Source organism: Rhineura floridana, chromosome 20 (assembly GCF_030035675.1).
Source record: "Rhineura floridana isolate rRhiFlo1 chromosome 20, rRhiFlo1.hap2, whole genome shotgun sequence".
In the NCBI taxonomy this organism is placed as follows: Eukaryota; Metazoa; Chordata; class Lepidosauria; order Squamata; family Rhineuridae; genus Rhineura; species Rhineura floridana.
Window position 1 is genome coordinate 3,908,719 of NC_084499.1, and position 13,569 is coordinate 3,922,287.

Genomic DNA, 13,569 nt, shown 5'->3' on the forward strand with positions numbered 1-13,569 from the left:
GTGCAGTGTTGTACCTGTTGCAGTGAGTCTTAATGTCAAGGGACATTCAGAAGATGGCTGCCGAGCCTGAAGTTAGTGGCATTTATGAATCTGAGGGCCTTAGAGCCACCCATATTTAATGATGGGACTCTTGCCAGTTGTTCAGCACAGACACCTGTCAAATGAATGTGGTATGTGAGGTGGAACGAAAGAGGGAGCCTGGTGCATGCAAAAATCCCCCTTCTGTGGAAACTAGTGTGATAAAGTGCCCCAAAGAAGCATCAACTACAGGAAAGCCCTCCACTTGTGGCATTAGGAACCCACTTGTGCTAACCTAGTGGTTAGTGGAAGAAGGTGTGGTGCTTTGAGTAGCTCTGAAAGAAGAACATTGATGATTTGGAATGGGAAACAAGAGATTGCATTTGTGGCCCAAGGGAGTCTGCCTGGCTTGACTTGCCATTTGCTCTGGACCAAACATAGATGGTGTTTCTCAGCCACATGTTTGCATCGTAGCATTAATGTGGGAGATCTGCACTTAATCTTCCCGTGCCAGCTGATTCTACCTGCAAATCACTCTCCCTAGTGCAGTACCACACACACAGAGGGTTTTGAACTCCCACTTTGCTTTGCAAGACATCGTTCCTTCCTTGCTTCTCGGGCTTTGCATTCGGTGCCAGTCCAGCCTCTTCTTCCATCTTCCTCTGGCCAAGTCCCCACCATCCTTGTCTGCCTTTGGAGACTGCTGCAGTGACCCTTGCTGCTTGAACTGGCTTGCAGTATTGATCCAGCTGCCCGGTGCTTCCTTTTAGAGCTTCTCGGCCATGCCACCTGTTATGCTGCCAGCCAGTCTTTCTTTCTGCCCCTCTCAGTGGTTGCCATTGATTCTCCACATAATGTCATCTCCCAGGCAGGAGGCTGCTCTCCTCTCGCCCTCCTGCCAAAAATGCCAATTTTGATGGATTGGGAGTTTTGTCAGATGGGCAAGCAAGCAAGAGGCACAGCTGTTAGGGCTGTCGGTTCTGCCCCCTCCCTGCCCCCAAATAATAGGTGATGCTTGTACACGTCCACTTTTTTTATTTGTTCCTGTCCACCATCCCTGGCCATCTCTTTATTTTGTGCTAGACTTTTCCACGCCATGCCTTTGCCCTCCAGTCCTTGCCAGAAAAAAAAGTCTTTAAACCAGCGGGAGAAGAATCAATTTGCATTCTGAATAATGATGTTCTTGGAATATTGAGTGGTGTAGAATTTGCATTCACTTGGCACACAGTGGGCACAGACAGAGAATGCAACTGGGTTTCTGGAGGGCCAGCTTCTAATTTTTAGGCCCTGCCCCAAACAGCAACAGAGAGCCTGTTTCAAAACCCTCAGGTTTCTGCCCCCAAAATTCTTGTGACTTTAGAGACCTAGAAGACTGCCTTATGCTGAATCAGACCATGGTCAATCTAGCCCAGTATTGTTTACACTGACTGGCAGCGGCTCCCTAGGGATTCAGACACAGTTCTCTCCAAGACCTACCTGGTAGTGCCTGGAATTGAACCCGGTACCTTCTGCATGCAAAGTAGGTACTCTACTACTGAGTTACAGCCTTTCTCCAACTTCTCAGACTCCTGCTTTAAAGGCTACATACCTAGAAACCCAGAAGGCTGTTGTGGGAACCGGGAGCGACCCTTTCCAACCCAGCTTGGTCCTCTCTTCCTGCTTTGGGAGGGCAGTGCCAAGGGCCAAGGTTTGATTTTTGTCCCTGGGCATTTTGATCTCTCCCTTTGGTTGGAAAGCTGGACCAGCATCCATCCTTCTGCCTCCTTATGTTTTTTAAAAGAGGCTGATTTGTGTGTATGTTTTGTCTTTTTAGAGGCTGTGTTGTGGTATGCACACACGCGCACAGCCACAAATGGCATCTGGCTGTTTGGATTCTCCTTCCGCGTGAGCAGCTGTGGCACTGACCCAGCAAGCTGGAGCTGCTGCTTCAGCTCGTGCTAGCTCAGCAAGAGGGGGAGTGAGTGAGTGAGATCCGTACTGGAACCCCAACAGGGTTGTGCTTGCCTTTTCCGGCCAACTGATTGGCTGCGGTCAGGCTTGGAGTTGAGAGGAGTCCTTCGGACAGTTTGGCGGCATGGCTCAGCACAAAGCAGAACGATGGAGCCCATTGGATGTGGCAAGCAGCTGTGTGGTGGCTCACAGTCAATTGTCACCCTGGCGTCCTGGAATGCTGAGCAAATTCCACTGCAAAAGGAGCCAAAGCAGTGCCTGAAAGAGGCTTGCCTGTTGGGATCTCTCTGAAAACCAGCTCCCTTTCCCAACTAGGCCCTGATGCCTTTGTTTTAAAAGCTGCCCTTGATTAATTCTCCCCCTTGCTCCCCACCCATGTGGCAGAAGGGGCCTTATGTTAACACGCCCATCTGCTGTTGCTGCCCAGGAGACATTTCTAGTCTTTCCCCACCAGATGCGCCTTGAGGCGAGCAGTGTGGAGGACCTGGAAGCTGCCACCAAAAGGTTGTCACATAGAGGAGGGCTGGGATCTCTTCTCGATCGTCCTAGAGTGCAGGACACGGAATAATGGACTCAAGTTGCAGGAAGCCAGATTTCAACTGGACATCAGGAAAAACTTCCTAACTGTTAGAGCCATACGACAATAGAATCAATTATGTAGAGAGATAGTGGGCTCTCCGACACTGGAGGCCTTCAAGAGGCAGCTGGACAGCCATCTGTCGGGAATGCTTTGATTTGGATTCCTGCATTGAGCAGGGGGTTGGACTCGATGGTCTTATAGGCCCCTTCCAACTCTACTATTCTATGATTCATTCCTTTCCTCCTGGCCCTTTTTCTTTTGCCCTTCAACAGAGCACATGTCCATGCGGTCGTCGAATAAATCTGCCTGTGGTCTCACGACAGCAGAGATTGGCACTGGCGCTTGATTCCCACATACGCTGGTGAGCCAGGGACATCCCAGTATCAGTTGCTCTCACCTGATTTTAAAGAAGCCTTGGCTGATTTAGTTATATGAGCCCTAGTCTGATTATGGGATGTGTTCCCCTCATTTGTATCTGTTGCACTGGGTTCCACTTGTTTCCAAGCGCTATTCAAAGTACTGGTTCTTTACCTATAAAGCTCTAAAGTGGTTGCAACCAATTCCTCTTGTGTGAATGTGTCCATTAACATTGGCTGTGGTGTGTGTCACAGAAGTAAGGTTGGTGGCAGCACGAGAGAGAGTCGCGTTTTAAAGCTGGCTTCATATCCTGGCTTGTTTGGAAGCCATTAGCTGTAGTTTCCTGGTGTGGACATAACAGAAAGCTGTGGCTTAAATGCAGCTTCCTGGCTCGTATACTTGCCTGTGCAAAGGAAGGAGTGAAGCAGATAAACGCAGGTGCCCAGAGCTTGTGTATATCTGTGCGTATTAAGCCCAGATTTGATCAGCGGATCACAGCTGTTGTGTCTGCTTCTGTGGAGGCTTCATGTTAGCCTCTGAGGGAAGCTGTTGCATAGTTCCTGCTTGTAGTAATGCAGTGACCTGTGTTTTTCAGTTCCATCTAAACCACATGGCCCAAATGTGCTCCTGAGACTTTTTTTCTTTTGGCTTCTTTCCATTCTGCTTGAGATGAAGAGAGTGTTTTGTGAAAATCTCCTCCTGCTTGCTCCATTCCAAACTGATCCACTAAGACATGGTTTTACCTAGTCTGAACTGGCGGTGACCGACCAGGAGAGAGACCTCGGGGTTGTAGTGGACAGCACGATGAAAATGTCGACCCAGTGTGCGGCAGCTGTGAAAAAGGCAAATTCCATGCTAGCGATAATTAGGAAAGGTATTGAAAATAAAACAGCCGATATCATAATGCCGTTGTATAAATCTATGGTGCGGCCGCATTTGGAATACTGTGTACAGTTCTGGTCGCCTCATCTCAAAAAGGATATTAGAGAGTTGGAAAAGGTTCAGTAGAGGGCAACCAGAATGATCAAGGGGATGGAGCGACTCCCTTACGAGGAAAGGTTGCAGCATTTGGGGCTTTTTAGTTTAGAGAAAAGGCGGGTCAGAGGAGACATGATAGAAGTGTATAAAATGATGCATGGCATTGAGAAAGTGGATAGAGAAAAGTTCTTCTCCCTCATAATACTAGAACTCGTGGACATTCAAAGAAGCTGAATGTTGGAAGATTCAGGACAGACAAAAGAAAGTACTTCTTTACTCAGCACATAGTTAAACTATGGAATTTGCTCCCACAAGATGCAGTAATGGCCACCAGCTTGGATGGCTTTAAAAGAAGATTAGACAAATTCATGGAGGACAGGGCTATCAATGGCTACTAGCCATGATGGCTGTGCTCTGCCACCCTAGTCAGAGGCAGCATGCTTCTGAAAACCAGTTGCCGGAAGCCTCAGAAGGGGAGAGTGTTCTTGCACTCGGGTCCTGCTTGCGGGCTTCCCCCAGGCACCTGGTTGGCCACTGTGAGAACAGGATGCTGGACTAGATGGGCCACTGGCCTGATCCAGCAGGCTCTTCTTATGTTCTTAGTCTGTAACTCTTTGGCAAGGCCACAAAGCCCTATTAAATTCTCATTGCATCATCTCTGACCCGAAGTGGCTAACTTTTACCTATCAATGGTTTTATATTTGTTGAAATGCCTTCTGAAGGTGATTCAGAATCTGATCTGGGGGCGCAGAGCTGGTTTCCACGGTAATGGAACAAATGGCAAAGGGATGCAATTGTTCAGTGATCAATAAAAGGACTCTTAACTTTAAGAACATAAGAAATGCTGCAACCTTTCCTCGTAAGGGAGTCGCTCCATCCCCTTGATCATTCTGGTTGCCCTCTTCTGAACCTTTTCCAACTCTCTAATATCCTTTTTGAGATGAGGCGACCAGAACTGTACACAGTATTCCAAATGCGGCCACACCATAGATTTATACAACAGCATTATGATATCGGCTGTTTTATTTTCAATACCTTTCCTAATTATCGCTAGCATGGAATTTGCCTTTTTCACAGCTGCCGCACACTGGGTCGACATTTTCATCGTGCTGTCCACTACAACCCCGAGGTCTCTCTTCTGGTCGGTCACCGCCAGTTCAGACCCCATGAGCGTATATGTGAAATTAAGATTTTTTGCTCCAATATGCATAATTTTACACTTGTTTATATTGAATTGCATTTGCCATTTTTCCGCCCATTCACTCAGTTTGGAGAGGTCTTTTTGGAGCTCTTCGCAATCCCTTTTTGTTTTAACAACCCTGAACAATTTAGTGTCATCAGCAAACTTGGCCACTTCACTGCTCACTCCTAATTCTAGGTCATTAATGAACAAGTTGAAAAGTACAGGTCCCAATACCGATCCTTGAGGGACTCCACTTTCTACAGCCCTCCATTGGGAGAACTGTCTGTTTATTCTTACTCTCTGCTTTCTGCTTCTTAACCAATTCCTTATCCACAAGAGGACCTCTCCTCTTATTCCATGACTGCTAAGCTTCCTCAGAAGCCTTTGGTGAGGTACCTTGTCAAACGCTTTTTGAAAGTCTAAGTACACTATGTCCACTGGATCACCTCTATCTATATGCTTGTTGACACTCTCAAAGAATTCTAATAGGTTACGGAGACAGGACTTTCCCTTGCAGAAGCCATGCTGGCTCTGCTTCAGCAAGGCTTGTTCTTCTATGTGCTTAGTTAATCTAGCTTTAATAATACTTTCTACTAGTTTTCCAGGGACAGAAGTTAAGCTAACTGGCCTGTAATTTCCGGGATCCCCTCAATCTGTGTGTGTACCATGAGCTCCATTCCCAAAACAGGTACCTCGGGGCACGCAAAAGCTGGTGGCTGAATTTACCAGATTAACAACTCAGACATTTGGCAGACTTACTGGAACAGCCATTGTATGCTGCTGAGAATCCAGATATTGCTGAATCAAACACTGACATCCTCTAACCTTGCTATAAATTATTTAAAGTTTGGACTTTGGTGTTCATAGTTGCTCTTGTGAAGACTGTTCTCATGAAAGCACCTGGCCAAAAATAGAACAGGAGTAGAAAATGTTGTCTCCAGAGGCCTGGAAATATTTGTAGGTGTGATTGTGCCACTGAGACACTGGGCAATGCTTTGTTGTTGGAAGAGACCTTTTTATCCAGTGTTTCTTTGCTTGCTTTCTTTCTTATTGAAGTCAAGAACCTAGCTGTTATGGTTGCAAAAGAGAACCAAGTTTTATTTATTTATTCATTATTTGATTTATATCCCGCCCTTCCTCCCAGCAGGAGCCTAGGGCGTCAAACAAAAGCACTAAAAACACTTTAAAACATCATAAAGACAGACTTTAAAATAAAAACAAAATATCTTTAAAAACGTTCCTTTAAAAAAAAGCTTTGTGTTACCAGTTTTCTTCCTGAGAATTTTAGGGCCTGGGAGTCATCAGAAGGTGGTAGAATACAAAGATGTGTAAACCAGAGTTTTTAATTTCTTGCTGGAGGATGTTGAGATGCGTTGTTAGAATTAATGCTGATTTTCAGTTTTGTGAAATGTGGCTGCATGGTCTCACCTTTTGAAGGAAAATAGGCAAATTCTGCTTGAGTTTCACAAGCTGAAAATTGGCATATTCTCTTTAATTCACAGAAATTTAACCCTGACCAATCTCCATTTTGCATAGGGGAGATGCGTCAATCTAAGTTATTTGGGACAGTGTGTATGGTTTTAGGGTTTTGTCATTTATGTATATAAGGGATCAAGTGAAAAATATCAGTCTGATCATGCAGTGACACACAGTACAGTATAAAAACATTAAAACACATCAGAATACAAATATTGATTGTATTCTACAAAAATTGGCATTTCTTTGTTTCCATTGTATGCAGTTCACAGGTTTGCAGCCTCCATGAAAAAAGGAGCTCCACATCCCAGCGACCTGACATCTGTTTGCTCTGCGTGCTGTTTGAGTCCTCCCTTTAAATAAAACCTAGTCCTTTTTTTTAAAAAAACCCCTCTTATTTCAGGAGGTCTGTAGTTTTTTACAAAGGTTTATGAAACGAGCTACGTCAAGCATATAGCAGCAAACAGACTCCATCTCTACAACTTTAGGATGGTAGATGCTGAACACTTCCTCAGAACTGTTGCTTGCCTGGGCTGTACATCTTTCCTGGAAGGCTCCCTGTCCTTTTAGATGTGACAAGCATAGTGATTTGTTTTCATCGATTTAGCTGTATATATCTCTGTTGTCATCCATGTACTCCTTTGATATATAGAAGTAGCATGAAACTCATGGTTTCCTTGTGGTAAGTGACTGAGATGCTGCCGGAGGAAAGAGAAAAGGAAGATGTTTGAAACGTAGGAAGCAGCGAGAGGTCAGCTTGGTCTTATCTGACTGTTGGGTGTGCATGCATGTGCACATTTGTAAGAGGGATTATGCACTTTTATAGAGCTGTGGCTGTGCATTTTTATTTATAAAACATTTTTATACCACCTTTTGGCTCCAAAAAGAACCCACAAGGCAGTTAATACAATTTTTTCCAAAAAGCATTCAAAGCCTAGGGCGGAGAGCCTGGCTGGGAGTCCAGAGTCTGTGAGTTCAAATCCCCCCTTGTGTCTCCTGGGTGTCAAGGGCCAGCTAAAGTGGCTCAGGGGTTATGTGCCCTGCCACCTGTGCAGCCGTGGGCAAGCTGCATAATCCCAAGCAGCCCAGTTGCCCCCCAGCTGGCAGTTGCAGACAAGGAAGGGGGCTGGCTTGTGCAGCTGTGGCAAGCTGAGCAGGCCCTGGCCAGCTGGGGAGGACTAGCCTCAGAGGGAGGCGATGGTAAACCCCCTCTGAATACCGCTTACCATGAACACTCTATTCAATGGGTTGCCATAAGTCGGGATCGACTTGAAGGCAGCCCATTTCCATTTTTTATGTATATATAGTTATGATTTTTTTAAAGACACGCACGGAGAACTTGGCAGAACCAAAACGGCTTGCCTGCTGCCCATCTCTAGGGCAATGGAGGATGGGCTGTCCAACCTCCTTCAAAGAGCTCCGTGTTCCCGCCTGCCTTAGTGCCGGAAAACAGAGCATCCAAGGACAGCCACAATTTATAGATAAGGCTGTTGCAGGAAGAGGCAGTTTTCAAATCTTCCAGCCCAAGCCATTCAGGGCACATCTTCTGGGGAGATAGCAGTTGAACATGAGGGTGAACATTACCTGCCTGGTTAGAAGCACCCTGCATGTTTCCAGTGTTGGCTGGGCCACTGTTGGCCCCATCTCCCAAGTCCTGTGCCCAGGCTGGACACCGTGTGAACTGGCTTAAATCAAACCCCGGCTGGGTGAGGTGTGCAGCGTTGCTGTTTCCCTGCCTACCCTTCACTTCCAGTGCCTGCCAGCCGTGAATCATCTTTTGTCACTGGGAACTTGACATGCCGTTTTGGGTCATCTTGGACGTCTTTCTAGGTCAGCTGCCAAGCTGAACAGCTCGGGGGGGATTGCCCTGGAGTGCACATGTGAGAGTGCCAGCTGGACTGGGTTCAGATGCTCTAGGAACCACATGGACAGTTGCACTGGAGGGGGGGGTGAGAGAGAGAGGAGGGGAGAGAGCCAGTGAGCCCTGGAACAGGTGGAGGAGGAGCTGTGCTTCTAAACATGCCCAAGGGTGCCTTTCCCTCCTGCCCCCCCTCCCATGTATCTGACTCAAAAGTGCATATTAGGATTCCAGATGCACAACTGAGAGGCTGACACCAGCATAAGGGGAGCTGCTTATTGGTCTTCTTGTTCAAATCAGGAGAGAGGCAGCTGGTGCAATTGTAAGCGTCTCATGGAACTGGACCTCCACCCGACTAAAGCTGGGGGTGGGGAAGGCGCCCTCCTCCCACCTGTTCACCCTCTTCCGCCGGGTGCACAGTGCCCGCCCGACTTGGGATTTGCCCTGCCTGCCTGGAGGGCCTCAGCGGGCCTGCCCTCCTCTCCGTGCCTCTCTCGCGGCTTTCTGCAGCCGTTGTGGCTCCGCTGAGGATGTAAAGGCGCCCACCCCCGCCTGAGCCCCGCGAGCAGCCCCTCCCCCGCTCCTGTTAATGGACGGGCACGTAGCGGAGTGGCGACGGAAGGGGTTGCCTCTGGGCATGTGCCGAGGGCTTTTCGCGCCCTCAACGCCCCCCACCCCCAAAAGGGCTAGGCTGCGTCTTGAGGCTGGGCTCTTGCCGGATAGGCGGGCGTGGCTCCAAGCTGGGCTCAGCCCCGGCAGCCCTTCTTTGCCGAGGGCGAGGCGCCCCCTCTTTGGAGATGAGGGGGCGAGCCCCGTTGGGAAAACGCTAGCGAGGAAGCGGCGGGGGCGCGCGCGCCTGGCTGCGGCTCCGAGGCGGTGCGGCTCTCGGTGGCGCCCTCCTGGCTACTCCTGCTCCGCCGACTGGATCGCCCTCCTTCCCTGCCCCCCCCTCCGCCCCCCCCCGCACCTGGGGTGCCCTCCCTGTTCTTCGCCGCCGCTCAGGCTCTTCTGCAGCCGGCAGCTGCTGTGCCTGGCTGGGCGCACCGAAAGCCGCCGCCGCGTCGTCTCCCTCCTGCGCGGGCGCTCGCTTCGCCTTTGTCCCTTTCGGGCTGTAGGTAGGCAGGAGCGGGAAGGGTCATCGCACGCTGGGCTTCCTCTTCCCTCGTCGGAGGGGTGCGTGACCCCAAAGCCTCGGGCGCAGCGGCGGCCTCCTTTCTCCAGCCCGGTCCGGGGAGGCCGGCTGGAGCACTTCGCCTGCAGTGTTGTGGGTGGGGAGGCCGGCTAGCGCGCATCCTGGAGAGGGTGGGAGTGTGTGGGGGTGTGTGGGGGTGGGGAGGATGCTGTAAAACGCCCCCTCCTCTCTTTTTGTTCTCTTGTAGGACCTGCCCCCGCGTGGCTATTGCTGGAGCTCCATTCTCTCTCTCTCTGCCCCCCACCCCCTCCCCGTTGCACAGGCAGGCCAGCCTCTCTCCCTCTCCTCCCCTCCCCCGTGCATCTGTGCCTGGTGTGCTGCTGAAGTGCCAGCAGAGAGGAGGGGGAGAGGGGTGGCCGTGGAGGCTGCAGCCCAAACAGCCGGTGTTTCACGGGGGAGGCACTGCGGACAATGCCCAGCAGCTCTGGGGAGCCTCTGCCTTCCTCCTCCTCCTCCTCTCCTGCTTGGGCACTGACAGGATTGCACGTGCGGCAGCCGCAATGAAGGCAGCAGGAGCCAGGCAGCATTCAGCGGCGGCGGCGTGAGGAGGTTTCTGCCGCCACCGCAAAATGAACATCTCTTTAGACAGTGGTGGCAGCGGCAGCAGCAACCACAGTAGTGGCGGCGGCAGTGGCAGCAGCAGGTCCTTCTGTCTTCTGGCCTCTGGCTACCCGGAGACCCTGGACATCTGCCTCTTGGAGGCAATTGTCATCGTCTTCCTCACGGTCCTCATCATCTCGGGAAACGTCATTGTCATCTTTGTCTTCCACTGCGCGCCGCTGCTCAACCACCACACCACCAGCTACTTCATCCAGACCATGGCCTATGCCGATCTCCTGGTGGGCGTGAGCTGCCTGGTGCCTTCGCTGTCCCTGCTGCACTACCGTGTCACCTTCCTGCCCGAGTCCGTGGTCTGCAAAGTCTTTGGCTACGTGGTCTCTGTCCTCAAGAGCGTCTCCATGACCTCCCTGGCTTGCATCAGCGTCGACCGGTACATCGCCATCACCAAGCCCCTGACCTACAACACCTTGGTCACCCCCTGCCGGCTCCGGGTCTGCATCCTGCTTATCTGGCTGTATTCAGGTGCCGTGTTCCTGCCTGCTTTCTTTGACTGGGGGAAGCCCAGCTACCACGGGGATGTCTTCCAGTGGTGTGCCGACCTGTGGGAGACCTGGGCTGTCTTCACTCTCTTCATCGTTGTCATGCTGTATGCACCAGCTGCCTTTGTGGTCTGCTTCACCTATTTCAGCATCTTCCGCATCTGCCAGCAGCACACAAAGGAGATCAACGAGAGGCGAGTGCGGTTCAGCTCCCAGGAAGGGGAGGCGGCCGAGGCCCAGCCCTGCCCAGACAAGCGCTACGCCATGGTTCTCTTGCGGATCACCAGCGTCTTCTACGTCCTTTGGCTCCCCTACATAATTTACTTCCTTTTGGAGAGCTCCTCCGTTTACCGCAACCGTGCGGCCTCCTTCTTGACCACCTGGCTTGCCATCAGCAACAGCTTTTGCAACTGTGTCATCTACAGTCTGTCCAACAGTGTCTTTCAGAAAGGTTTGAAGCGCCTCTCTGGCGCTGTTTGCACCTCTTGCGCCAGGCACCAGGCAGCAAAGGATTCCTTGGCTTCAAGGAGCAAAAGACCTTCCAACGGGTGTCATGCGTAAGATATGGATTGCTTCGACTGCAAAAATGGATTTAAAATGTCCAGGTTTGCAAAAAAACCCACCACCAACCCAAAAACTTTTTTCTGAGAAATGCTGCTGATCTGGAAGTACCAGGGATTTCCACAAGCATGTGCACAAGCGTGTTTGGGGTTTCACTTGACAAATGTCCTCATGGGAGGAGGGGGTAGCGACCTAGTATCCGTGTTTTAAGGAAGGAGAACTTTTCCTCCTTCTTTTCCTACTTGGAGTGACTGGTGACGGTGGACCTGCAAGAGCTCTGCCAAAAGAGACGCTTGGATTCTTCCTTACAGCTCCATTAGGGTGTTTTTGGAGATCCTTGTTCCTGGGAATGTGGGAACGTGTAAATGGTCTGATGGTGTATTCCCTGATTCTTTTGTTGTTGTTTGTTTTCTGTGCTTATGCCAAAGTATATTTCAGAATCTTAAGAGAGGGGCCAAGCAGTAGTCTTCCTGCCCCCATCCCCATCCCATTTTTCCTTAGGCCTATAAGCAGATAATGTAAACACTTTTAACATTTGGATTTGTCGTGCAGTAAGCCAGTGATGCAGCCACGCCGCACGTGATCGACCAGTCTTCAGTGATCGACCAGTGATCGACCAGCCCCCCCCCCCAATGCTTTCTACAGAAGCTGTTCTCGTTCTGGGTGCCCTGTTAGAATGTTCATTTGTGATTTAGAGTACAGTATTTGCATTTTTTTAAAAAAAGAAATTGTGTAGTAAATGGGATGTCTTTGAAGCAGATCAAATTTAGCAGTTGAATAAAGTATTTTCTTTTTTTTTCTTTTTTTTAAATGAGCAGAGAAAATATATTGTCCTTCTCTTGGTCTGGATTTGTAGGCGACAGTTGGAGAATGGAGCAAAGTCATGAAGGGTTATTTTGGAAATAGTGGAACGCACTCAATTTTTTTGTTTTGAAGAAATTTCTCAAAATGAACTTTTAAAAAATGCTGTTTAAAAATTGAATTCTTCCCTAAACACTGCATACTAATAGCTTTAGTAGAAAAAAGAGAGAAGCAGTGGACTCTTAAATAAGTGTGTATTGTGATTTGTTTTTTTAAACAAAATCACAATATTGAATTTCCAATAGGGAAACTGCAAAAGTAGAAGTTCCTCCCTCCCACTAGGGAAGGTGGGTTTGGATGTCTGTTCAAAAACAGCAGGTGCTGATTGCATTTCTGGTTTACCTGAAGGAAGAGGAATGGGTTCAGCGAATTTGCCTGAAGGTGTGTTGTGGTTGCATGTCCTTTGTGCCCGCGCCTGAGGAAAGCAGTGTGCTCTTGAAACTAATAAATGTTCTGGGAACAATACTCCCTGTCGCCTCTGTCACACTCTCGGTGGTGCTTTGGCATAAAAAGTAGGGGTTCTTTTGAGAGAGACCTGTTATATAGAAAATGGGCCACAGCTTATATGATGGTTCCCCAGGGTCTGTTGTACTGGAACTAAAAGAAGGTTCTGACAGGTGTCTGCAGGAAATGCAGCATTTTTGCAATATCCTAACTTTCGCACAAGGGAAAACCAGATGAAATGGTGCCAAGTCAACATGTCTGTGTAATCATTGTTGCATCAAGATGTCGTGTTGGCCGCTGCTTTAGATGGCTTTAAAATGGGTGTGGGGCACATTTGTGGCCCTCCAGATGTTGCTAGCCTCCAACTCTTGTCAGCCCTAGCCAGCATGGCCAATGAGGAGGAGGATGGGGGTTGCAGTCTGGCAGCATCTGGAGGGTCACAGGCTCCCAACGCTGCTTCATGGAGGAGGATGGGTCTGTCACTGGTTCCTAGACACAATGGCTATATAGAATCTCCAGGTTCAAAGGCATTCTACCTCTGATTATCAGTTGCTAGAGGAGAGCAACAACGCAACAGGGCAATTGTCATCATGTCCTCCTTGTCGACTTCCCAAGAGGCATCCTGTTGCCCACTGTTGGAAATGGGACAATGAGCAATGTGATACTTTCGTTTGATTCATCAGGGCTCTCCTCTTAATTTATTTTCCCTGTGGAGGAAAAAACAGGCATGCAAAACCTGAAGTCCCATTCCTTGACCCTTCCCCTTATCCTAGGGTCATTAAGGCTTCACTAGTCATTGCCCACATATTTTCAAGCATTTCATCCCCGCCATATAAGATGAACTGCCTTCCAGTCGATTCCAACATATGGCGACCCTACGAAGAGGGTTTTCATGGTAAGCAGTATTCAGAGGGGGTTTACCATTGCCTCCCTCTGAGGCTGAGAGGCAGTCACCCAGTGAGCTTCATGGCTGTTTGTGGATTTGAACCCTGGTGGTCTCTCAGGTCATCG

The 13,569-nt window shown here is 49.3% G+C and overlaps 2 protein-coding genes across 3 annotated transcripts in view; both read left to right on the forward strand.

Moving 5' to 3' along the window:
- The window catches only part of RABGAP1 (RAB GTPase activating protein 1), a 130,517-nt gene that overhangs the window by 54,384 nt on the left and 62,564 nt on the right, over positions 1 to 13,569 (forward strand). The window lies entirely within an intron of this gene.
- On the forward strand, positions 8,643 to 12,687 carry GPR21 (G protein-coupled receptor 21). Of its 2 annotated transcripts, none has more exons than XM_061603830.1 (2): positions 8,643 to 8,722; positions 9,780 to 12,687. In XM_061603830.1, the coding sequence occupies exon 2, from the start codon at positions 10,162 to 10,164 to the stop codon at positions 11,251 to 11,253; it is 1,092 nt and encodes a 363-aa protein (XP_061459814.1). In that variant the 5' UTR covers positions 8,643 to 8,722; positions 9,780 to 10,161; the 3' UTR covers positions 11,254 to 12,687. The 2 variants fall into 2 exon arrangements, with proteins under 2 accessions (XP_061459814.1, XP_061459813.1); XM_061603829.1 differs by lacking the exon at positions 8,643 to 8,722 and adding an exon at positions 9,131 to 9,515.